At 45.4% G+C, this 25966-nt stretch overlaps 2 protein-coding genes across 3 annotated transcripts in view; one reads left to right on the top strand and one right to left on the bottom strand.

Moving 5' to 3' along the window:
• mrpl11 (mitochondrial ribosomal protein L11) overlaps positions 1-25686 on the bottom strand; it is a 32555-nt gene extending 6869 nt beyond the window's left edge. The window contains exons 1-3 of one of the 2 annotated variants that reach the window (XM_035411505.1): positions 25530-25686; positions 19297-19473; positions 5772-5867 (exon numbers count right to left, since the gene is read on the bottom strand). In XM_035411505.1, the coding sequence (XP_035267396.1) occupies positions 5772-5867; positions 19297-19419 (219 nt within the window). In that variant the 5' untranslated portion in view covers positions 19420-19473; positions 25530-25686. Of the gene's footprint in view, positions 1-5771; positions 5868-19296; positions 19478-25529 lie in introns of both variants that reach the window. The other variant, XM_035411506.1, reaches the window with a different exon arrangement.
• tmem265 (transmembrane protein 265) lies at positions 11038-17604 on the top strand. Its single transcript, XM_035411504.1, has 2 exons — positions 11038-12056; positions 16250-17604. Exon 2 carries the CDS (start codon positions 16252-16254, stop codon positions 17296-17298), a length of 1047 nt encoding a protein of 348 aa, XP_035267395.1. The 5' UTR covers positions 11038-12056; positions 16250-16251; the 3' UTR covers positions 17299-17604.
• Positions 25687-25966: the final 280 nt, after the last annotated feature.

Below are 25966 nucleotides of genomic sequence, written 5' to 3'. Positions count from 1 at the left end.
GTACCCAAAATTGGTTCCTGGTAAGAAAGATAAAAGTTATGAGGAAAGACTTCCAGTAAGATGCATACTCTTTTCAAGCTTAGTAAAAGGGCGACTGAGGGGCACTTTGATTGAGGCTTTTAAATTCATAAAAGGGATTAACAAAGTGAAATACAAGAGGTTCTTCAGGTTGAGTTCTGTTAGCTGAATGAGGGGGCATAAATGGAAATGAGCAAAAGGCAAATCCCGCACAGACATTCCAAAGTATTTTTTCACACAGGGAAAGTAGACACACAGTAGACACTCTGTGAAATAGCTTGTCAGGTCATCTAGTAGAGGCAGAAACTCTGAGGGTTTTCAAGACCAGGCTTGATACGGTGAAAGATACTATCTAGTTTGTAGGTAAACCACGCACTAGGTGGCGTAGTAAAATGAGCACTGTTGAATGGCATGTTCTCGTCATCATGCCACGTTATGTTAACATTAATATGTCCCAAATATTATGGTGCCCTGAAATAAGGAACTATGCATAGAAATTTCTGCTATTTCTACACGGTGAAACCAAAATGTATAAAAATAACTGCCTGCAAATGCTCTGATTGCTAATCTAAAGTTGGAGTTAAATAAATAAAAATGTCTTTTATATATACATATGTATATACATACACAGAGAGAGAGAGAGTGAGAAAGAAAGAGAAAATGAGGTGATGTGTACCCTTGAGAACGGCACGCTGCCTCAGTTGCCCCAGTAAAAATGAGTGACAGAATGTGCCAGAAGCAAGACTGTAAGCACTGTAAATTCCTCAGGATAACTGCTTCTGCCGAGCAAACAAATCAAAATAAATAGTAATACAAAGGGGAGAAGGAGGCAAGGAGGGAGTTGGGAACTGCCAAGGCAAAAAGGCCTCATAACCAAAGATACAAGATAAATCACGATGCCCCACAGACAGGAAATATACAATATAAGGCAGCAAATACGATTAAAAAAAAACCTATATGAAAAGACAGTAATCAGCAATCAAGCATTGAATCAATATCTAATTAAAGCAATCTGGCAGCTGTGAGAAGGACATCTATCCATGCAAATCCGAGCTTTAAACCTTTGTTAAACCGTTGCTAGGTAATTACAAAGCATTTCTGCCACACCAAACACAACGGTGTGTTAATAAAGCAAACATATGTGGGAAAACTCATTTAGCCACAGCGGACGAGGACATCGTATAAACACTGAGCCTTTGATCAAGGACAATCCGAAGTGCTGGCTGATTCACAAAGGATTTATAAAGATTTATAAAATTTATAACTTTAGTCCAGGGACCGATTCAAGGTTCCTTCAATACATGCAAATTTTATAGTGGACCGTCATCTTTTGTGTACTGAATGAGGCCCCTAACCACAAAAGATTATGCAACGGAAAAAAGAAAGGATATTTGCTGCAGGAGAATTGCAAAATGCACAGCAAGAAACCTCTCATTGGGTGTATCAGAAGTTCACCCTGACCATTTAACCTTTCAGTCTGACCAGGACGGGATCCTGGGGGAAAGGGATTACTGTGTAAAGTTTAATTAATCGAGTGCTGCTTAATTCTGTGTTCTGTTTATTATACAGGTGCATGGGTCTTTAGCTCTATTAAATGTTCACCTTATGCACAGGTCATTAAGCGCTTTGTATCGCTGAAGTCCCAGTTTCTCATTTGTATGCAAAGTTTCATTAAAATCCAACAAAAAAAAGAAAAGAAGAGAGATCAGATTAAACTGAAAGCTGGCTACAGGCTTGGCCTGTGGGATCTCACCCTTGAATGACTAGTTTGATAAAATCCCAGGCATGACTGGCCATTCAAAACCAGAAGCCCATTTCGAGACAGGGCCTCGGAAGGACAGATTCTCAGTAGGACAGGACCACAGAGGGAGAAATTCCTAAAATGTAATGCCCTTTTCAACACTGCCAGCGAGTACCATGGCAGGTCAAAAAAAAAAAAAAAGTAAAAATACAAATAAAAAAAGTGGCATAATATGTGAACACATAGCTGTAGTAAAGTACAAGTGAAAACTAGAAAAACACTACTCATGAAGATGATACATAGTCTGGTCTCTCCAAATTCCTTTCTACATTTTTATGTTCTGCAGGCCTTGTGGAACAATGAGATTCTGCATGGTTACTGACTACTGCAAACACAAAGGGAAGCTAACATGACAAGATGTGGCCATTTTGTGATATCTGTGGAACATGGCTGACTGGATGAAGAATAACAAATGACAATGTTTTGGGATATCGTGCGGTCTTTAAAAGTGGAGGTCTAGCTTTTTTTAAAGCCTTCAAATGACTATAACAAGGCATCCCTGATAATGAGAAGTCTAGGTCTACCTTTAAGCATTAGGGACTTGCGCTGGTTAATGAAACTTTACAAACATTTGTTTACCTGCTCAGAACGGAATAAAATTCACAAGCGGTATGTATAGCTAATTTCCCTCTAATCTCTTCCACATGCTAATCGTTAATAACAATAACACCCCTGCATCACGGCTTTTAACCTTTCATCCTCAGTATTCATAATGAGTGTTAATTACTGTAAACAAAGACATTTAGCAACTGCGAAAAAACTTCCACAATACAGATTCAAGCATATTCCGCCTGTCGTTCATGGAATAATATTTAGCATCAATCGCATTGCATTATTTTCTTGGCAGATCCCTTTATCAATGGTGGCACTGTTTCAAGTAAACATTTTTATGTTTGGATTCCTCTGAAATATGTATCATTAGCCAGACCACGTAATATTAGTCCCATCAGTTTTGTCCTGAACATGCAAATCATCCTACCCCACTATAAATTAACCAAGAGCAAGTGGGAAACTGTTGAATAATTTGCATAGCACAGCCGTCCTGGCCTCAAAGAAGGGCATCTGGCTGTACTTTCATGCCTTTACCAGCTGGCATGGTTAAGTGCTTCATGAAACCTGCACAGGTGAGGTGTGCTTAATACACCATCCTGGCAAGGAAACTCACAAAACCCGCATTCGCAACAATCAAAAACAAGTGAGGTAACAGCAAAACCAAAGACCTTCTCCCATGTAGCTGGCAGCATACTGCATCCAAAAGCATTCTGGGAAAAACAAATGATCCAGTGTGGTCAGCTGGCCAGTCAACTACCTGTGCAAATTTACTTCAGTCCAATGTGAAGCTAGATATCGATCACTGCGGTCGAGGAGAAAGCTTCCCGTAGCTAAATGGGAGAAGCAGGGTGGAACGAGCGCCATCAGCACAGGCAGCGCTTCCATCTTCGGGCAACCTGGACAGTAAACGTTTGTTTTATGGAGCAAGCTGTAATATCTTCCTTATTCGTCCTGGCTCATAAAAGTTCAGTGATGAGACTCTTCGGGAGGTGCAACAGTATGCAAGCTTGGCAAACAGAGCAGTTAGCTGCGCCTGTACTGGAAAAACACGGCTTCAAGACTTGTGGTGTTCAAAAATATAAGAATACCATAAGCAAATAAAACAAACCTTTTCCTAAAAGGCACATCACCTTCATTTCCAAGTGCTCTCCCAAAAACCTAATGTCCATTGTAAGTACTTTCTTTTTTAGAAAAAAGAAAATGAGAGTCATGATGTAGTTCTGATGATACATCATTTAACATCAAATTACACAAATTTGTTTGAAACATACACATTTTTAAAATAAATGTACATTCTGGTCAATTTTGTGTAAATTAATATTCATGGGGAATGCATGGCATTGCAATTTACCAGAGAAGACATTCAAAGACCATGTATGTTGAAGTTTGGAGTCTATAGCCCATTGGATCAATTCCACAAATTCAGTACCAGGTCACTGCAACTGATCAAAAATTTCTACTCAAGACCCACCTCTTCAGTATAAGTTACCCGTAGCTCCACTAGTGCCTTGACTCATATGTTTTTTGTTTGTTTGTTTTTTATTTTATTCTGAACCCCCTTCTGTATTATTGTCCTATATATCTCTTCTGTCTTTCCATTTCCACTTTTTTTTTTTAACTTTTTACTTTTTAACGGAAAAGGCACTATATAAATTACATTTACTACTACTACTACTACTACTATTGAAATTTCTGAATTCTGCTGCCCTGTCTGGTCTTCAACGAGCCTAATTCGCACTTGCCTTTCCACTGTTGAGCACTCTTCGCTGGCTCCTGGCGGCTGCCCGCGTTCAGCCGAAATCGCTTGCAGTGGCGTGCGGAGCTGTGAAAGGCACTGCCCTGTCCTAACTGCAGCCAGTGACTACACCGCACACTCCAAAGCAGAGACCGCTCTGCTCAGCAGCCTCCTCCCGCCAGCTGGCTGTCCCATCTATCCCAGCACCTGGCAGCCGCTCCCCCCCGACCCCGGCTCTTCCTTGCCCTTGTCCCCCGATGGTGGAACAAGCTCCCCCAAATCAATCAGGGAGACAGATTCACTGGCTGTTTCCCGCAAGTGTTACAGAATTCACCTTTTCAGACACCTCGATGTTTCTATTTAATTACAAGAAAAGGAATCTAGCCTTCTCTCCCTTTGTTGTGTATGTCCTAAGGCATGCACCTTGACAGTGGCACTTAGGTGATTGGGACTACAGGCATCTCCAGGCTCGTGTGATGTTCGGTTACCATGTGAAATGCACTTTTGTGAGACACTTTGGCTAAAAGGATCTCCCGAATGACTAAACTGTCAAGCAATTTTCTAGTTAGTTCCAATTGACTGCAATCCCCTCATTTCAAACAGACAACAGAAAATTCCCACAGCATTTCTTCAATTTACTTCCTGTTCTCGAGAAACTCAAAAATTCCATAAAATCCTTCAACTCAATCTCTTTAATTCTGAGAGGTATCTAAATCCATGATGTCACAATTATATGGCAAATAATAATTTTTGGAATCAATGGAATAATTTCAGAGGTTAAGCAGCCAGTACATCATCTTGTGTATACCGTATACAGAGAACATACTCTCATACTAGTGATCTTTAAATCTTGCAGAGATAAGTCTGTTAGAACACATAGGTGACCTGACTAGTGCTTCACAGACCATGGTGGCCATATTGTGTATGGTGAAAACACCAAGATGCATGACTTTCTCTGTCAGTTGATACACCTTCAAATTCTGCACACTTCCATCATCATCAAATCATTTAAGTTGCATCATTTCCATTAACACTGGCTAATACACACACGTTGAAATCCTCCCTACCATTCTTAATATGTCTAACGTATGCTTTGCCTTGTGATTTTATGAGGATGCAAGAAACTTCTATTGTTTTTCATTTATCTGTAGTTATCTACCATTGATTTCATTTATGTTGCAGACTGTGATGTCTCATTTTTCACAGAGCAAGGGGAAAGGACACCAATGCAATAAAACAATCTTTCAAAGCACCAGCAGAGGGGCGACGTGGAAAAAAAGAGTACAAAAAATAATAAATAAATAAAAAGTAGCAGGTGCGAGACAGCGATAGTCGTTGTTTTTCTACACTGTTCTAAATCATTTTGCGTCCCACACTCCCATGCCCATGTGACACATGACCTCATTTAGAAACTGCTCTGGCAAATGGCTATTGTTTTGCTAACAAGGCCCCCTGGATTCATAAACAGGGAGAAAAAATTGAAAGGCCAACAAAAAGATGGTCAACATGAGGGTTATTATCAATAACAACATATCTGGTACTTCAAAGCTTTGTAAATAAAATGGTAACCTATGCTCACGGAGCATATTGAATTGGAGACGGGGGAGAAAAAGAAAGGAACATCGTTCAAATAAAAAAGACGAGGAGGCGAGAGAGGAAGCAGACCTTGACGTGTATCCTGATGGGAAGAGGGATGCCCTCTTTCAAGTCCTTCGTTTTCTCATTGAAGTCCTTACAGAACTGGCCAATCGGAATGCCCCTCTGAAAAGGAAAACAAACACAGAGCATAGATTATAAATGCTGCACACACAAAGCTAGGACTCACAAACCCTTATGTGACTGACATTTAACCAATAATTTCTGCTGACAAACAGTGTCCTAGCCTTTTAAAACAAGAGTCAGTGTTGTCAAGAGGTAGTGCAATACATTACAGTAAAGTCCAATTAGGAACTGCGGTCACAGACGGTAGGCACTGCGTGTGATCTGAGTGTCTGTGTGTGCGCGTGTCAAGTACCCAACACTCCACTGACGCTCAGAGAACCTGTCACAGAACATATGTAAGCAAACACAGACCCACTCAAATAATAACAAAGACTCGTCATTAAACAGAAGTGGCAGAAATGCAAATATCAGGTCATCACACGAAGGCAAGACACGCTTACATCCAAGGATGTGTGTATGAGTGGGCACATTTGCATGCCAGGGAGAACGCACAGGTTTCTGCACAGGCCACTGCGTAAAGATGTACAGTATCTGAGAAAGCCTGCATATTCATGAGTTTGTGTGTGCGCGCTCACGTGTGCATGTGTATGTGTGTGTGTGTGTGTGTGTCTGTCTGTCTGTATGTGACAGAGAGGGTTTGAGTGAATGCGCGCTTGTTAAAGAATAAGCACACACCGAATGCCAGAAAGACCCTTGATAAATGCGTTTCCAGGTCGCCGTCATTGCTCGGTGGACCAGAGTAAAAAGCGGACAGTCCAAAAGGAAGTCACAAACGGCGTGATTTCTCCTTCCTCCTTCAAGGAGCACGTGAACACATTTCACGGAGGTGGATGCAGAAGCACAGAGTAATCAACAGTCTAATTACTATGAAATACACTGACCTTTATCCAGCGCCTTACCCGCAGGCGAAATGCAGTATGAACGGAGTCATTTTTTAAAACATGGTGCACAGCGCACAGAAGGACCCATTTCCCAGAGAGAGAGCGCCGCTCGCCCGCAGAGAAGGAGACTATTCTAATGAAAAGCCATTAAACGCGAGGGCATTTTCCGTCTCGTGACGAGCAATCTTTACCATAAATAATTCCGAGCGCTCCTGCGCTCTTGTAGTGCGGAGAGGTTCTTTAGTATTCACCTGGACAAACAAAAAACATAAATATTCTTTTTTTTTTATGTCCAGTTATACCGTACGTTTAATTTTCCACCGCCGGGATTCATTTGGCTCGGATCGGATCCGCCAACAGCAACGCCGTCAACAAATAAGTAAAACTGTGGTAAATGAGGCTTGCCCCCGAAATTCTCCTTCCCTCTGTGACACTATGGCCAATTATGTGTGCACCCCCGCCCCCCTTCACCCCCCCCCGCAGGACTGGCAGCTGCGGTCAAGCACTGGCACATTCAGCATTCAATTCAAAACCACGTAGGGGCCACGTAGCCCAACTGAGACCGAGCGCTTCAGCCGAAAGCGCGCTCCGACAGCCCCTTACCGGCGCTACCGCTAAGCAAGCGAGGCCCCTTTTAAATCGGAACTTCACTTGAGTGCAGAAGGGAGAGAAAAAAAACAAAAAAAAAAAAAAAAAAAAAAAAAAACCTTGAAGTTAATCGTCCCCTTGGAATTACTTACTAACGGCACTGTGAAGTAAAAGCCTGCTGCGATACAGCCCAGGACAACACATCCCGGGGAGCGCAAAAAAAAAATGAAATCGGCTAATGGGGTACAGAGGGCGCGGCGCGCGGCTAAACAGGCCGCTACGGCGGGGTAAGGGGGCGGGGGGGGACTGGGAAAGAGGGCCGAAGAGCCGGACGGACAGACGGGCGGGAGGACAGGGAGACGCCAGGGCAGAGTGACACGCACACGAGGCGGAGGACAGACAATGACAGACAGCCCGGACCAGGGGGAGCCGCTGGGACCGCAGGGCGGACAGGGGAAGATGGGTAGATAAGAGAGGGCATCACAGGGCAGGCAGAGACCGCCAGAGGGGAGGGAGGTGCAGCAACAGAGGAAAGGTCACGCAGAGCTGGCCCCTCTGTACCCAGCTAAAATGAAAGTGCGCAAATCTGAATTGGTTCTGTCATTCTGTAAATGATAGAGATAAGGCTCCATAAAGACCCTGACATCCAATATTAGCACTGCAATCTTGGGCTGTGATTTATGCAGCCATGTCCAGATTAAATAAGCAATTAAAAATGCACAATAAAAAATAACCGAAAGAATAATGAAGCTCAGCCATTTCCCCTGATGTATTTGTGACCCCCTCTCTCCTCTTCCTCTCGCTCTACACATCAGTGTCTCCATGGACTGACCTTTCAGCTTCAGTACATTTTTTTAACAAGATTTAGTGCCTGATATGAGGATGAAAACCCTCGCCCTCGCCCTCTCCCCTGTGTGTGTGTGCGTGTGTGTGTGTGTGTGTGTGTGCGGATAAAAGAATCACAGCTGTGATGTCTGGGTGAAAAGGTACATCTATCAGTGTGTTGTTTTAAATTGCGTTCCATTTCAGAGATAAGAATGCAAATAAAAAACAAATGGAGACACCACAGAGCAATTTGACAGAATGTGGCTGTGCGGATGTTTGTGCGTGCGAGAGAGAGGGAGAAAGTGGCCAAGCAGGAGAGACTGTGTGTGAAAGCAGTAAAATTGCTTCTTGTTAAAATATTGATACTTCTACCTGTTTTCACGCTGCGCTTCACTTAGGAATGGAAATGGCACTGTGTGTGTGTGTGTGTGTGTGTGTGTGTGTGTGTGTGTGTGTGTGTGGGGTGTGTGTGTGTGTGTGTGTGTGTGTGGCGTGTGCATGCACGTGCACACATGCACACAGAGCATATTCTGCTAGAGGACAAAGACACAAGTTCACGGGGCAAGAGACAGGATTAATTGCCCCTGGCACACGAGGACAAGGGATTAATTGCCCCGGCAGGGAGTGGCGGACGGGGGGTATAAGCGGGCGGCATGCGGGGGTTAATTAAACTCTCCGGTGTGAAACACTCCCATTAATTACCTTCGTTACCTCCGTTCCTAATTTAATCTGCTTTGGTGGTTGGGGTTTCATCGCGGTCACCCTTATCAGGGTTTCATGCAGCTGATTAAGACTCCCCCTCTCCTGTTCTCCGACAGCACTGGAGAGGATGTGTCAGGGCATCCTGGAGCGCGTGGCGGACGCTGGGGAAGACTGCGCTAGCCCTCTGGGGCGGGCCCCATGCGGAAAGCGGTTACAGTCAGAGCCGTCAGCTCCGCCTGAGGGGGCCGGCGGCGGCGCCGCCTGCGTTCACACTGAACTCGAGGGAAAGCCTTCGTTTTGAGCATCGAGCACAGCAAGCTAACATAATCAAAGCTTAGCTCGCAGCGTCCCTCCCCCCCACAGCCCAAACAAACACAGTCCCTCAAATCCCAGGCTCAAAAACGCTAAACCGCTACATAAATTTACCCGACGCCGTTCTCGCCATCCTCAAATTTAGAACCGGCCCCGTCCTCAAAAACCCACAGCGGCCGTTCTCTGGGTGGCGGTGTATGGGTGTGAAAACTGCACCAGAATGAAAACTACTCCAGCCTTAGCTGTGAGGACGTTGTCACCTAGAGGGCTACTGCAGTCTGATCCAGAAGGGCCACCACGCAAGGAGGGATACTCGACCTTTAGAAGCACTTTGGCACGCTCAACTGAACGCGAAAGATTTGGGTGCTGAAGCACGAGTACAAACCACACAGATTACACGGCCAGTAAGCGTGACGGCGGGGTAACTAATGCTTCGGAAAAATCCAATGAAAACACAAAAGAACTGAACGTTTTTCTCCCGTGCCGACTTCCGCTTTTCCGGTTACACATTCCAACTCGACGCTGTTGGAGGGGGACTGCTGTATATGCAGGGCCACTCCACCCAGAGTCCTGGGGGACCCGTCTGCAGGTTTTCATTACATCCAAGCTCCAGCTTATCTGCCCCCGGTTCTGAAAGAAAAGCCGTGGTGCTTCAGAGGCGGGCCGTAAACTCTCCTGGAGGGAGCTCGACGGGGAAACTTTAACCCCGCCCGGAATGTGACGGGGAGCCGCGGCGTCGTTTGCGGGCGCGGTCCGCGGACGGCGGCGCTCGGCGTGACCGCGATCGCTCGCCGCTGGCGGAATTTGGGATTCCGTCAGTTCTCAACTCGGATGGTCTCTAAACCCCCTCCCCCCTCCCCCTCCTCCTCCCAGCGTCTTCATTCTGCTGTGAAAAAGACCAAGTGCTAATGTAGAGTCTCTCCCTTGCTGCCCCCCCCTCCCACTTCCCACCCCCCTTTCGCTCTCACTCTGGCTTATCGCTGAATGTGAGTCAGTGCAGAGTGACCTTCAACCACACCCACTGGGGGCCGATGGAAAAGAGGAGAGAGTGAGCGAGAAAGAAAGGGAGCAAAAAGAAGAAAAAAAAGAATTGAAAGCAAGGAATGGAAAACCTCTCTATGGAAGTCAGTGGAGCGCGTAGCCGATTGTGACAAGAGAGATGATTCTGCTCCCCCCCCCCCCCCCCCCCCCAACTCCCACCCCACCTCAGCTCCCTTTGGTCTGATTAAAACTCTCACTCAAAGCTGACCCCATGATGGTGTGGATGGGGGGTGGGGGGGCGAGGGAGTCAGGGATGGGGTTGTGAGGGAAATGAGAAAGAGAGAAGCACTTAGAATTCAAATGTGCTGCTGTAAATATGGAGTAAAGTGCATCACCTCCCTCGGTAGCAGGCAACAATCACAAATCCTAACTCCACAACACATCAGACCATCCCTACACATCGATGACCAACACCCCTGGCGAACATAAGTATCAATGAGCCCAACCGCACACACAGCAGCTGTATTTCTTATTGGTTTTGTGTCTTTTGAGATGTGTTTTTATTCGTTATCCACAGCAGTGAAAACGTGCACACAAAACACAGTATAAACATGTATGCATGTACATGTGGGCACGCATATAATATGATCCCACATGCACAAGTATAACACTCAGTCATGGTTTCCTCTTCTTTCTCAACCAAGCACACAGACAGTTTGATTAAAAGCCATCTCCATTTTACTTCTCAGTACTCAACAGTGGAAATAACCCAGAGATATGGGGCAAGTAAGGATTACTATTAATAAAAGAAGACAGTAATACACCTTTAAATATCAGGTGCTCACTGACAAACGTCTTTCTTAATAAATGAATGGAGTACCGGGAGTTAGGAGAAAACGTGTAAATGTGTGGGGGTGTGAGAGGGTGGGAGAGAGAGCAGCTGATAATTAATTAAAGTTGTAACATCTGGGCTCCTAAATACACCCACAGGCACTGCTAGCTCCACCCGGGAAGTACGATCATTCACTAAAGGGTGACAGGGTAATCAGGACCGTTCTTTCTCTAACTAATGCAATTACGATTATTATGATTTCGGCTCGTGCGGTTATCATCTCTAGCACTGTTCAGACGACACTGGAAGCTAGCGAATATTCAAGACGCTCAATCTCCGTCTCAAAGTTATAAAGGTAAAGCAAAGGGAGGGGGAGAGGGATGTCAAGAGGGAGGCAAAGAGTGAGTGAGGGAGGGAGGGAGAGAGGAAGAAAAGGGGGAAAGCGTGAGCACGTAACCTGCCTACAAATTAACACTGCAATCATAAACTCTGGTTGGTGGCGCGTTTCTTCCGTTTTTCACCTCCTACCCTCTCGCCTCAGTTCGGCTATTATACCATCAGTTGTCCACGGGTAGGCTGGGGTCTTTGGTATGCATACACACCGCTTTAAATCATTAAGCGGTGGAGACTACACCACATCCCCGCGTTCTCCACACCTCGCAGCCAGAAAGACAAGCTCAGTTCGGAGTCGGAGACGACGGAGCTTTGACGGTCAGACGGAAGACCGGGCTTCAGTGGATGCTACGAGGGACACTCCAAGAGATGGAGCTCCTTTGACGACGAATTTTAGCCGTTTACCAACATTTTCAGAGTAAAAATTCACAGTGGCTGTCACAGAAGAGCGAAAAATAACCAGAAATATGATTATTTACGCTTTTACCAGAACTGAAATGTAGCTGAGGGCATTCATTGCGACGCCTTGGGGACTTTAATTGAACAGTATAAATAACCACGGCACGTCCTTACTGGAATACAGTGGACCGACTGTGTGCAACGAAGGAAATCTAGCATTGTAAATTCCGACTGGAAAGACTGTTTTTATGTTCATTAGATAAGCGTGCTCATTGCAGACTGGGGAGACGGCAGGACCTGTACCGTATGTATCGGGTAACTATACTTTCACTCGCCAACACAGCTGTTTTACACAAAAAGTTGTCTCGATAAATTCTCGGATGCAACTACGCTAAAAATTTAATTTGAAAGTTGAGCCATTTTGCGTACAGATATTTAATGATGCATATTCGAATGCATAAACGAGGGGACTCCATTTACGTAAAAATGTATACAAACTGCCACTTAAATTATATGTAAGCATACTTTCAAATAGAACCTACAACAATCTTAAGATTGAATGGATATCGAGATAAAATCAGAAAAGGCTTGTACCAAAAGGCTATTTAAAAAAAAAATCCCCCAGCAATTGTTCGGCTCAGTGAAATGAAACACTGCACCTGTCTTTCTCTGTACATCACATCTGTCACTCCGTTTTATCTGTCTCTCACAATACACCAAAATTGCAGTCCTCTGCTTCCTCCCACCAACTACTTGTACCTTATCAACGTTTCCCTTAGATCTGCACTCTCGACTATTTTGAAGGAAAGAAAGCTTATTTTGTGATGGAAGTCATGTTTGCAGCAAAAGTACTGTCTGGGGTAATCAATTTTACTTATTTCAGCCTCCCAGAGCACCTGGCTTATTTCCACAATTGAAAAACAAGAAGTGACAAGGAGGCTGGTGTATTTTTAACAGGCACACACAGCTCTGTATTTGTGTGTGTGTGTGTGTGTGTGTGTGTGTGTGTGTTTGAGAGATAGAGAGAAAACAAGAGACATAGATAGACAGAGAGCACCCTTGCTTGAGTGCTCTGCTACATGCTTTATTGCAGTATATATTTTACATTGCTTACTTAACAGATGCCAACATCCAACGGCAACACAGTTTGTTGTTCCATCTTAGTTATAAATGACTATTTTCACTTGAGTTAACAAGGAAAAGTACCCTGCTTTGGTCTGAAGAGTGAAACAGCAGTGGCCACTTCAGACCCGCAGAGAGGGCAAGCCACCAGCCCTCCGCCTACATCCTCACCCTCCATACGTCCCCGCTCACCCACCATGTCTCAGCCCTGCCCTGCTCGGCTAGCTGCGCGTGCGACAAGCAAGGATACCCCGGACAAATCTCTCCCACTCAATCTACTCACCCCCTCAGCCTTCATCCCACTCATCTCTCTTGTATAACCCCCCCCCCCCCCCCCTTCCCAAAACCCTGCCTACCACAGCGACGCACAAATAATAAAATAAACGGGCAGCTCTAATCCCTTTGGTCTGATCTCGGCTCGGGCTCCCGGATGAGATATTTTCTCCATCTGAGGCAGATTTCCGGGTGTGTAAAGGGGGCAGTAAATCAGCAACCTATCCAAACACCTCCAGTCCTGGGCATTGGGTACGATCGCGCCGAGACGCGCTATACTCACCTGTGCACCTCAGCAGGCAATAACTCACTATAATACTGTAACGGTCTGCGCCGGCTGTCTGCGACAGCACAGTTCCCCCACTCAGGGATGATGGATACAGTCATTAATAATGTGAATAGGGGATACACTCCTCGTGCTTCATACTTCGTGAAATAACAAATTACGTTTGTTGTCAACATACGTATTTAAGAAAAAACCACAAAAAAAAAAAAAACCCACAGGCCTTGTGAAAAACAGTCGAGATTTAAATGCAATAAATGTGCAGGATAAAAGACAGCCAGCGAGAACAATGGACTTCTTCATGTGTACCACAGAAAATACAAAGGGCTATTTCAGATGACAGCGTACTCAGTCAGTAATTCAGGGCACCTATTCAGGCTCCAGACATATAATCGGTCGAGGTTGGTGTGGTAAAAATCTTTGAGGGTGATAAGATACCATTGGATAGGCAGACTTCCATTTGTTTTCCCTCTAACCCTGCTCAGTTAGGATGAATTATTATGGGTCATTCGACAACATATTCAAGTCATTTACCGCTTAATGTTTATTAACGCGTGACATGTTTAAATCCACTTAGCCTATATTCAGATGACAGAAAATGGCACGTCTCCACAGAAAATCCCCACCCCCTTCATCTTTTCATCTTTCTCCTTCCTTCTTTTTCTTCTCGCCCTCTCCCTGTTTATGAACTATTACCATCAGGCACTAACACTTTATTAGGCCTGTGAAAAGCCAGAATTGATCACTCTCATTCACTCACTCACACCACTATTCAAGCCCAATTTACATTTACAGATTTCTGTCCCCAACTCAAACATCTTACATTTACACTATCCCTTTCCCACACACGCGTGCACGTACGCACACACGTACACACACGCACACACATCCACAAACACACAGAGACACACACACACACTTGTGTGCACTCCTTTGCAGTTTTACTAGCACACCTGCACAGCTCCAGCCTCAACTGTGCAGACACTTTGCTTAATTACAGATTCCAGCTTTTCCATAGCAGTATTTTTCTAATGATAATGATTTTTGTCTTTTAATGGCATCAGTCCCAGGAGCAGCCTGAGCCCACAGCAGTGCTGGGATTATATCTGACGTGCAGACGCCCTGTCGAAAGACGATAACCAACAGGCCCTTGAGTTCAATGGGATAAGGAGGAGTTTCGATTTCACAGTAAAGGCAGTGATCATTTCTCTCTGGCGATCAATATGGAGGCCTTATATTACCAAACGCTGAAATACGATTTGCCGGAAGTAGACCACAGGATTTAATAAAAAATTAGGCTTAAACCCGAGGAAAAAGTGCTCCATTCTCATTAATCGCAATATTACAGGCCTACTCTCTCTGCAACACATGCACGTATGCACAAATACACTCCCGCACGCACACACACACACACAAAAGCAAAACAAACATAAATAAACCTGCATTTAATCTGAACAACACACGGCAGGAACTGCAATTAAAGCCATAAGGGTGTGCAAATCTGTGTGGGGAAAAAGGGCTTTGACAGAGAGCCTCGCCGTCCTTCTGTACAACTCATTAATGATGAATAAGGCGAGGACACGGAGGAAAACCCGTGAAACTCGGAGAACCGAGGAGCGACTAAAAAATTTCATAACCGGAAAGCGCGGTTTAAACGGAGCAGCCGCAAGAGAAAGGGAGGGGAACGCCTTCAGCACCTGTTCCCAACCTCAAATTTTACACAGCACAAGAACCAGTGGCCATAAAAAAAAGAGTGGGGAACAGGTGGTCCAAGCAGACATGGCAGTTACGAAAACATTAACCAAATGGAAATGTAACAGAACGATGACAGCCACTGATGTCATCATACGGATCACTGCAAATGGCAACACTCTAGTTACCTTGATAACAAAAGCTGAATAGATAGACACACTCCTCTTTTCAGCCGTAACCTATTTTAGCCGAGCCATTATGTCCCTCATCCCTTTTCCTCACTCAAAGGGTGCCCTGCAGCTTGGGGCGTCAGTCCGTTAGGTTTATCAATATTTTCCAAATCGGTTTGAAGCGCTTTCCTTTTTAGAACCACCGCAAATCATTTAAAGCCTACTCGCAGAACCCACCACGTTACGCTCGGTTCGCTGTGGAGGCAGCCCGCGCACACAGTCACGTACTGCACTCCAGCAACTTTTATTGCGCGGCGATCAATCATCAGCCCCTGGATCACGTTGCTCCGTTATCGGTCACAGTCGTTCGTTTTTGTTTGTCGACACTATATTTTCCCGTATCGCTGTTTTTGAGTCTCGCCGTTTAGCGCCTTTTAAGTTCGGCGGCACACGCGTGACAGTATCTGCGCTCTAAACAAAGTTCATTTCGCAAATTGTATCGACTTCTTGGTGATTACGCGCGGGTGATTGCAATTAGTTTCTTTTTAGATAAACAAAATTATGTACGGAATAATTTGCTGAAATATCTTTGAGCAGCAGAACATTGGCTACACCACTACAGCTCATATTGAGTGCAACACCATGGAAGGCCCATTATTTCATTAGGAATACAACAACCCCTTATAGATTGTCATTTAATTATTTAAATGGCCAACAATCCATTTTAAACATTTAATTAATTTAGGTGTTTCTTCATCCATAATGAAAGGCTTTTTCCTCTCAATAAAACACAGCCACTTCATTTTGGCTTCCCAAAGTAAAAATTTTTTTTTTAAAATGTGATGTTTAATGGTATGTATCAAGTACGTGCAAGCACCATTAAGCTTTCCAATCCAGATCTTGAGAGCGCAGCAGCTGATCCTGTGCCCAGGAGCTTTGTAAATGTCATGTCTCTCTCTCTCCGCCAGGCATGGTGCCCCCGCCCCAGGTGTGTGTCGCGACCCTGGTGACGGTGAGCACGATGGCGGTGGTGGACCTCTACCTGCTGGAGCAGAGCATGCTGGGATCGCAGTGGCGGGCGGGGCTGGGGGTGTGGCCGTGCGCCGCCGTGCTCCTGGGCGACCTCTGCTTCCTGCTGGCGCTGCGCTTCGTGTCGGCGGGCGTGGCCTCGGAGGCGCGGTCGCCGCGGCGCGGCTTCGCCAACGCCCTCTGGTTCCTCTTCCTCTCGCTGCTGCAGCTCAAGCTCTTCTTCGTCTGCCAGAACTACCGGCAGGACCGGCGGCCCCCGGACCCCCTGGCCAGGAAGACGCTCACACTCCTGCTCTCCGTCTGCCTCCCCTCCCTCTTCCTGGTCCTGACGGGCGCCGACCACATGACCCCGCTGCGCAGGAAGCAGGAGGTGCGCAGCCGGCTGCTGTGGGTGGTGGTGGACCTGCTGGACGTGCTGGACCTGCAGGCGGGGCTGTGGGAGACGCACAGCAGCCTGGGCGTGCCGCTCTGGGTGGAGGGCCTGGTCTTCTTCTACTGCTACGTGCTGCTGCTGCTGCTGCCCTGCGTGTCGCTGACCGAGCTGGGCACCGCTGCCCCCGCTGGCGAGACGGGGCTGCGCAGGGAGGCCGTGTACCCCTGGCTCAGCCTGGTCACCGTGAACATCCTGACGCTGTTCCTGCGGGCCACGGGCATGCTGTGGTACCGCGACCCGCGCGTCTCCACCGTCTTCCTGGGGAAGAACCTGCTGGCCATGACCATCAAGCTCAGCTCCGCGTGGGAGAGGCACAGACAGAAGGGAGGGGCGCGGGGGGCCAGGGCGGGGGCCGGGGGCAGGGACCCGAACCCGGAGGCGGCGGCGGCGGCGGCGGGGCCCGAGCACCTGGGGCAGCAGGCCCCCGGCTCGCCAGCCCCGCCCTCCTCGCGCTGCCACACGCTCTCGCGGGGGCACGCGCACGCCCCCTCCCTCGTCAGCCTGGACCCCGCAGAGACGTCCCTGGGCCCCTCCTTCATTTCGCGCGAGCTCTAGACTCCCCGGCCCGGCTCGCTCCTCTGTAGGCCCCCCCGGGGGCCTGGCCCAGGTAATTACTCATTCGATTAGCGAGCTCGCGGCCCAGAGACTGCCTCTCCCCTTCCCGGAACCCGACAGGGCTCCCGGGGGCCCGCTCGCTGAAGTGCCTTGCTTCAGAGTGGAGCAGCGCTACGGAGCCATTCCCTCCGACACTGTGGGACTTTAACCCTTCTTTTGTGTACTGTAAAGCATGACCTAATCCGGCTGCTGTCAACTGTACTGCGAGTAGTGCAGCGATACTGTAATAAAAATGTTCATCTCCCACATACTCTGCACACATTCTTCCCCCCCAGAGCAGCATCAAGACTGACTGGGGGAAAAAAAAAAAAAAAACAACATACAGGCACCTCCTCCCCAAGTCACAGAATGTGCTAGAAACAGGAGCTGAAACAATCAGTTAGAGCTCGAGTTAATCTCTGTAAACCGGCGATAACAGCTGTCTGGTGAAAAGAGATCAATAAGAAGGGACAAAGACAGAACGCGATAAACCGAGCGCCACGTTCTAATAGATGCACTCCCGCTCAGACAGACCCCGACCAAAGCCACAGAAATCCATGAGTACTGATGTGATCAAATTATAATGGCATTAATAGCAATAACTGTTGCAATACCCGTGCAATTATCCCACAGCCCAGCAACCACAAGCTCTGTGGCTCCGGCGCTGAGGTGGAGGAAGCAGTGGTAGGGAGTGATATAGTGTGCACCCCAGTCCAGAGGATGGGGTGAGGGGGGGGGGGGGGGGGGGGGCGCTATTCAATCTCCATCAGTCGCTACCAAAGCACTGCGCACCCCCTTCCCCTGCCCCGCAAACCATTAATACCGCTATTAATTGAAAGTGGACTCACTCGTCAAAACGCCAGGAGCTCACGCCAGACGATTCACAGGGAATATTTACAGGATTTAAAAGAGAAATCCCCTTTAAAACTGCCACACGCACAAAAGCGCCTGATTAATACAATGACAGGAGGGTTCTCTTCGGGGGGGCACCTCTCCCCGCTTCGGGGGGATTTGGGGGGGGGGGGGATTAGCGGGAACAGAAACAGGTACGGGAGCCTGGGCTTCGGCCCCTTTCATCTTTCACTCCCCCGTCCTACATTTGGGCTTACCTCGCTCGAGACGCGCCGTCCCGCCGGGATACTTAACAAAGGAAACAGCGAGAGCGGCGGCAAACCAGTTCCTGTGCTGGATTAGCTGCTGGGAGGAGGCGCTCATGGGTACGCGCGCGCGCCCGGCGGGTTTCTAGGGCCTTCCGCTGCGGCCGCTGGCTCGGCCCTGCACGGGAGCGCGTGTGTGTGTGTGGTCCCTCTCTTATTTTTCTTCCCTTCCCTCCTCCTCTTTGCTGCTGCACTAATTTCACTTCAGACAGTAATTATTCTCCTCCGCTGAAGCTGTCAGCTCCCCCCTTTCATCTCCCACTCCCCCTTTTATTCCTCTCGTTTGTTTAAATTTGCCCCGGGGCCGACAGCCGGCCCCTCCTCTGCGCTCCCCCTGTCAGGAGCGGTTAAGGCGGAGGAGAGGAAAAGCGAGGGAGGAAGGAGAGGCAAGATTACAGGCCCGGAGCCTTAAGCACAGCGGCGGCTGCCCAACGCTATTTGCTTCCTTCACTTCACAAGCGTAGCCTGGCGAGCAGGCGGGGTGGGGGGGGGGTGCAAACGCACAGCCGCGCGGCTGGGAACCACAAAGGCGGGCGCACGCGGGCACAAGCGGGCACACGCAGGTGTACCATTTCCCTCACCGTTAAACAGGCGCACACTGCAGGAGGGTGGACACTCAAATTTTGAACAAAGTCAGGAAGATTGCTGTAATTTGTGCAAAAGGCTCAAAAACAGCCAACAGGTTTTAAAGCATTAATGAACATCCCAAATGCGATACATTTCGCAAACTGCAAGCATTCGGTCACAAGTCATTGGACGCTGCACCGGCAGCGTTTCATTTTGAGGGAGAGAGAAACCCTACCTGTCCCAGGACGGGGCCGAGGGGGGGTCCAGGAGCGGCCTGTCCCGATCGCACGATGGCCCGAATCACATTCCCGGGGTCGACCTTCTTCACCGCTTTGGCTGCCCTGGCGATCTTGGACATGCTGGGAGCTGGTCTGGAATGCCTTCCGTCTGTCTGTCTGTCGTCTTTCCGTCTCTGTCTGAAAAGAAAAAAAGAATTCAGCAGTGCTTGAGACATAAAAGATTCCAAACATTTTCCAATTGAATTAAAACAGGTTAGCTAGTTTAAAGAGGCAATAATTTTGTTTATTCAAGTGATAAGAGATTTTACTACCTACAAGTTATTTTATTAGCGAGTATCTATTAAGGTTTTACGTCTCCCTTTTCTGGAATGCATCTGAAATGTGTAACGCATCTCCAGGCCAATTGGAGAGCCACTGTGATGCCAGTTTGGGCTGTGGGGGGTGAAGAGGGGTGAGGGGTGAGGCACACCGGTCTCTTCCAAAAACCTGACAGCACTTCCAGGAGACACAACATTTGATTCCACTTCAGGTCTTTACTCAAACTAATCCTGTGCAGTATAGTATAATGGTTGCATATGTATATATATATATACATATATATATATATATTTTACTGGGCTAGTAACCGAAAGGTTGCAGGTTTGATTCCCAGGTAGGACACTGCCGTTGTATCCTTCAGCAAAGTACTGAAGGGTGCTTCGTTATATATCCATCTGTATGAATGAATACCTTTATGTAGCTGGATATTTGCAACACCTGTCTAAGTAGCTCTGGAGAAGAGTACGTTTGGTGGGCAACAATCAGGTATCTATAAGGAATGTGCAGGGTTCACTCCTGTGGTGTATTCACAGAGGTTACAGAACACAGAATATTATTTTCAGTTTATTAAAACACGCTGCGACTGCAGTTCTCTTTAATATTTAATATTGTGGGCACGTCGGTGTGGTAAAGGTGGTATCTGCTGCCTTGAGGGACACTGCTATTAGCAGGAAGCTAATTACCGCCTGGGTTGATCAAATCTCCACTAAACAAACTGCAGACACAAAGCTGTACATTTAGCAGCAATAAAGAACATGCAACATTTCTTTCCCAGGAGTAGATTATCCGTATTTATGTATAGCCCATGTGTATCACTGTGTTGTATTTCAAGGTAAATTGTTGCTACGCACTTGTCACAAGGATAACATCATTTATTTCCGTCCGTATCGGCTGGCTATGCACACTGAAGATAAGCGCTATCTCTGCCACGCTGAACGTGTTCTGAAACGGGAAGCTCAGAACGGAACCGGTTCCACACGACGGTTTTGTATAATGAGTGCACCCCATTTCTCAAGGGCAAGGGGTCCATTTCCATTTGCTCTCTCTCTCTCTCTGCTTGTTGTTGCAGAGCAAAATCACTGAAGTCATCATATTTTACAGACAAGGCTGCCTGACTAAGACTTACGGTCAGGTTCACCGACAGACAAATTCAAACCACTCTTCAACTGGCCTTCAACTCGAGATTCATGCCGACGCCTGATCCAGCTTAACGCAACGTGCTCGGGCCAATCAGGGCCTGAGATTCGCAGGGACCCGGGGGCAGCCCGCTACGCGCTCACAAAATGAGGCACGACCACAAGGGTGGCATTATCCAAACACAAGAGCCGGGAAGGTTTTGTTCCTCCCCGACTATTAATTTCTGAACTCAATCGGTCAGTCGGCTGGGAGGGATAGAGACACTGTTCTCGCTCCGGGGAGGAAGAAAAAAAAACATAAAAGTCAAACTATTAAAAGCCTGCTGCGGGAAGGCCCTCCAGGGGTACATGTATCCACCCCTGTACCGACAGCTCTCAGGATGAAAGACCGCAAAATATCCCAGGCTGCTGCAAGCTCATCGCTACACTAAGAGATAAAACATGAGAGAGCTTTACAGCAGCAAAATGAGCCAAAGTAAATATCACATGTCCTACAGACTTTAGTCTCCAAACCTATTTTGCTCATTCTTTGCTTTCCTTTTTTTTTTTTTTTTTTTTTTTTTTGCTTTTCCTTCCTTCAAAGCAAGTATCATGGGAATAAATACTACTCATTTGTTGTTTCCATAATTCAAATTATTTTATTTGTGAAAACAAAGAATCTAAACCCGGGCTTAGTTGGTGCAGCACATACCAACGAAGCCCATTTACGATCAAACACCCCTTATTTCTCCTTTAATATGGAAGAGCATCAATTAGTTTTGTATATCATTCATATTAAGTAAATGCATAGAAAATATTACAGTCACCCTCATCATTATAACCCGTCTTCTACATCATCAATACAATGCAAGTCAAATGAGTAGTTTTTGGGGTAAGTTCATTATACTTACAGTCCACCAGTCTCAAAGATAATACAAGATATGAAAACCTATATTGCAACAAGGCAAAACACTGCACATTAAAATGAAAAATAGTAGGCTATATGGAAATGATCTGCTGTCCCTTTGAGCTAGGGATAGGGGGCTAATGGGTGCTAATGGCAGAAGCCATTATAATGGACATCTCTCCGTTATGAAGCCACATAATGTAGGTTGCAAATCTTCCAAACAGGTTGCAAACAGTCCAAAAAAGGAAAAGGAATGTAAGCCAAAAAGATCATGACATATTTAAATTTATACACATGAATATTTCATACATACATACATCCATACATACATACATACATATATATGTATATATGTGTGTTAGTATATCCTGAGCCGACCAGAGGAGGATGGGTTTCCCCCTTGAGCCTGGTTCCTTCCAAGGTTTCTCCCCATCTGCCACAGGGAGTTTTTCCTTGCCACTGTTGCCTTAGGCTTGCTCCTGTGGGGGTTTAGGCTAGGGTTGTCTGTAAAGCGTATTGTGACAACTGTTGTAAAATACGCTATATAAATACAATTTGATTGATTGATTGATAGTCTTTCCTATGATCTGAAGAACACTGTCGCAAAACAATGCATTACCTTGAAGTAGATCTCTCCCATTAAATGCGCTTCTTTACTACAGGAGGTAGTACACTAAAATCGTCTGTCCTCTTTAGTAGAAATGCTTATTTCTCCATAAAAATTGTAGCGATAAGGATCTTCGGAAATTACAAAATTACTATACGTTTGCAACAACCGCAAAGCTTACTACGGTGGCATTAAAAAAAAAGTTTTAATATATCATTGTGATTGCATTAGCATCTTGTGTGTAAACATAAAAGTTTGTAATCCGTATTTTAGTATCATGAAAAATGGACATGCTTACCCACACAGAGCCAATGGGTGCTAAAACCGCAAAAATTAACACCCCAGAACTGAATTATTCTTTTTAGAATTAGCTCCAGATCATCCTTTTATTTGTGAACAGTAGGCAAAGAAAAGTGTAATGACCATTTACTGTCGCAAGCCAAGCACAAGCCAATTAAAGTCTGCTGAAATATCTCAATTTAGTTCGTAACATTATGCATGTAAAAACATGCAATGAGTGCATACCCGATTTGCCAATTTAATATCATGCTTGGTATTTCTCTTCATACCAGCAACTGATGTATCCGTCGTATCTGTCATAATGCTTTAATCAGTTTTGCTGTGTGTGCCTTCTTGCACAAGCTTGTAGTGGCATAAAAGACTATCCTGTGCCTTTAAATGCTTCTAATATATTATGTCCTAGATTTCTGGATCAGTCCACATCTAATTATGGCACAAAAACCCATTTTAAAGATTTTTTAAATATATGAATATGAATCATCCCAATGGTCTGCAAGTATTGTGATGTGAATATATATTTCACATTACACATCCCTAGTCAGCACTACTGTGCTATAATAGCTTCCAAGGTACTCCAAAGGAAGATCACAGAACAAACAGATAATGGCTTTTATAGCCTACAAACACTCGAAAGTTGATTGCACCGCCACATATTATTCAACACTTCGTATCCGCTGTATTTTGATGAGAGGTTGATCGATCAGTCGGGCCAATATTGAACTTTGCATGTGATCTCCAAGTATGCCAAATTTTCTTTTTTTTGGTACAAACACGCCCTCTAGTGCTCGATCTGTTCACCCTCTCGCAACTCACGATTTCTTGGTCTCTTGTCTGAGACTATTCATCTTGTCACATTTAAAATACTGAGGTAAGAGACATTTTAATTTAACATAAACTCAGATACGGGCAGATCTTTAGCACTCACTGCACTGTCTTCAAAATCAACCACTGGAGTAAAAAAAAAAAAAAAAACCCAGAATGCGCTGGGTTTTTGCATTATAGTATCACTCTGCAACACTGACATATTGATACAGTAGCATTCAATTACTACGTTGTCACAGAACATTAGTATTCCGTTAGCATTCAGCTACATTAGTATTCTGTCCTCAGAGGATTTCACCCTCCAGCTGAATATTGATTGAGATGGTGGGTGAGGGAGGCGGTCCAACAGCCAACTGATGTGGAAACGCAAATACCCACAGATTGTTTAGAAGTTAATTTTTGGTCTATAATAAACGAGTCTGCCTCAGAAATTGACATTTTATAAATAAACAGAACCAACTGCTCTTGTTCAGCATTCAACTAGGTCTGTTTCCTTTATCTGCAAGGCTTGCTATGCATTATACTGCATGACTGAAGCAGAGCATAGAGGCAGAGGCAACCCAAACATGGAATCATTTCTTCTCGTCCCGCAGCCACAAAGTTGACAGAGTAAAACGCAAATCACCAATAAATGTTTTTCTTAAGACTAATACATAGTAAATTACTCTTGAGAATTACTTTCATGCAAGATTATTTTATCATGTTAATTAAAAGCAGGTATGTGGAAAACCTTAACGTTAAGGATCGGATTTTATGTAATCCTGTACACCATAATCATGACAGACCTTCGGTATGCACTTATTTTAAGTCGCTTCGGATAAAAGCGTCTGCCAAATAAACGTAATGTAATCTAATGTAATGTACAGGAGCTGGATCTGCTGGACAGTGAGAACACAGTTTACAAGCTTATTGGACCAGTGCTGGTGAAACAAGATCTGGATGAAGCAAAAGCAACAGTTGGCAAACTTTCTAAGGAGTTGTTTGCTGCTTTGAAAAACCAGTAGTCTTTAATTGTTTGCGTCACGTGAGGATTATTTTTCATTGGACGTTGTATGGAAGTTTACTTCAGCTCCTGCGGATACCATTTAGAGAAGATACAGGATGAATTCAAACACATTTCTACCAATTGCTTGAAGTATTCATGGCCTAAATTCAGATTAAAATTGTGTACACAACAATTACTGTTGTGTAATGTTACTTTAGGCTGTTCATGTTACCAGAGGGTCAACCCAAGACCCTCTACGCCATGTACAGTTGATGGGCGTGAAAATTTCAGTAGTCTTGTTGAATAAGTAATAAAGGAAGCCTTTTCTCCTTCAGGTTTAATTAACAGTATGTCACATTTTAAATTTACACACCAGGACACCTCCTGGTCTGGCCTCCACTCCAGGAATTACACCAGCTAGCTATGATATCTTACATTCACTTAGCAGACGCTCTTATCCAGGGCGACTTACAAAAGGGGAGAAGATCAGTGTTAGTCTCAATAAAAGTGTAATATCAGCAAGAAGACACAGAAGGCCCATGTATACAACCAGTAAGTGTAAAGTTAACTGAGCGACCAAACAACTAACTTAGTATTGATCAACAAAACAAAATATACAGATAACCTACCTCTACACAGAGAACATACTCCTAACATAATCCTAATAGGAAAGGCAAAAATAAAAAGGATAGCCAGTGAGGGCCAAACAAAGTTACTGTACTGTGCTGCTACTGAAAACGTTATTGGCAGACAGATAAAATGTAGATATAGCCTAGTGGTTGCTATTCTGCTAGATTACAAACTGGCATACGTTCAACCAAGGAAAAAAATTAATGCACTTACGACGTAGCCAACTAGTCAATTGTTACATATACTCTTGTACATTGTTATTGTCAACAAAATAATTCCGAGTCGATTTCTAAAATGCTGTAAAGTTTGGGACGACAGTTTCAGCAGCTCAGTAACTAGTAAACTGTCGTTATCTAGCCAATTTATGACAAATCATTTCACCTAGCAAATTTGATACATTCCAACACAATGGATGGATGTCCCTTGGTCCATGTCCTTGCATGCTCGCTACTGAAATCCTTTGAAGTTTACTGCATGCAATAATTCAAACTCATGTTGCCGTAATTAAATATCATTCTCGACGGAAAATATGTAATGTCTGTTACCTGTCCACCGCTTAGCGGTCAGCCCACAGCACACAACATGCAGTTATCTTCACGGTGCAAATGGTGCGATGCGCGCCGCCATTTTAGGTTTAACTGATAGGAAGAGGTAAAAGTTGTACTTCCGATCCACGACGTGAAATTGATCCGAGTAACCTACTGCTGTCGTACCACAGAACTATATATTACGGTGTAACTGTATATGTTTTTATTTATGTTGATGTCACCGACGGCTGATTAACAGTTTAAGTGTGCAAAGAAGTGGCTGTCAAGCTCTCTGCCGCTGTGGGACGATAATTGAAGGATAATAAATTCCTTTTCTGGAATCTGTATTGTAGCAGATACAGCTAAATACATACCATGGGTGAAATAGTTTAATTTGATCTTTTGAATTTGATATGCACAAATTGATCCTGTTTTTCCATTTATGTTTGATGATA

The sequence above is a fragment of the Anguilla anguilla genome, chromosome 3 (genome assembly GCF_013347855.1).
Source record: "Anguilla anguilla isolate fAngAng1 chromosome 3, fAngAng1.pri, whole genome shotgun sequence".
Taxonomy (NCBI): Eukaryota; Metazoa; Chordata; class Actinopteri; order Anguilliformes; family Anguillidae; genus Anguilla; species Anguilla anguilla.
Note: the sequence above shows the minus strand (reverse complement) of the source record. Positions and strands in the feature narration are given on the sequence as shown.

What these genes read in the sequence shown, in the direction of transcription:
- tmem265 (XM_035411504.1), top strand. Translation starts at nt 16,252, where the DNA reads ATGGTGCCCCCGCCCCAGGTGTGTGTCGCGACCCTGGTGACGGTGAGC.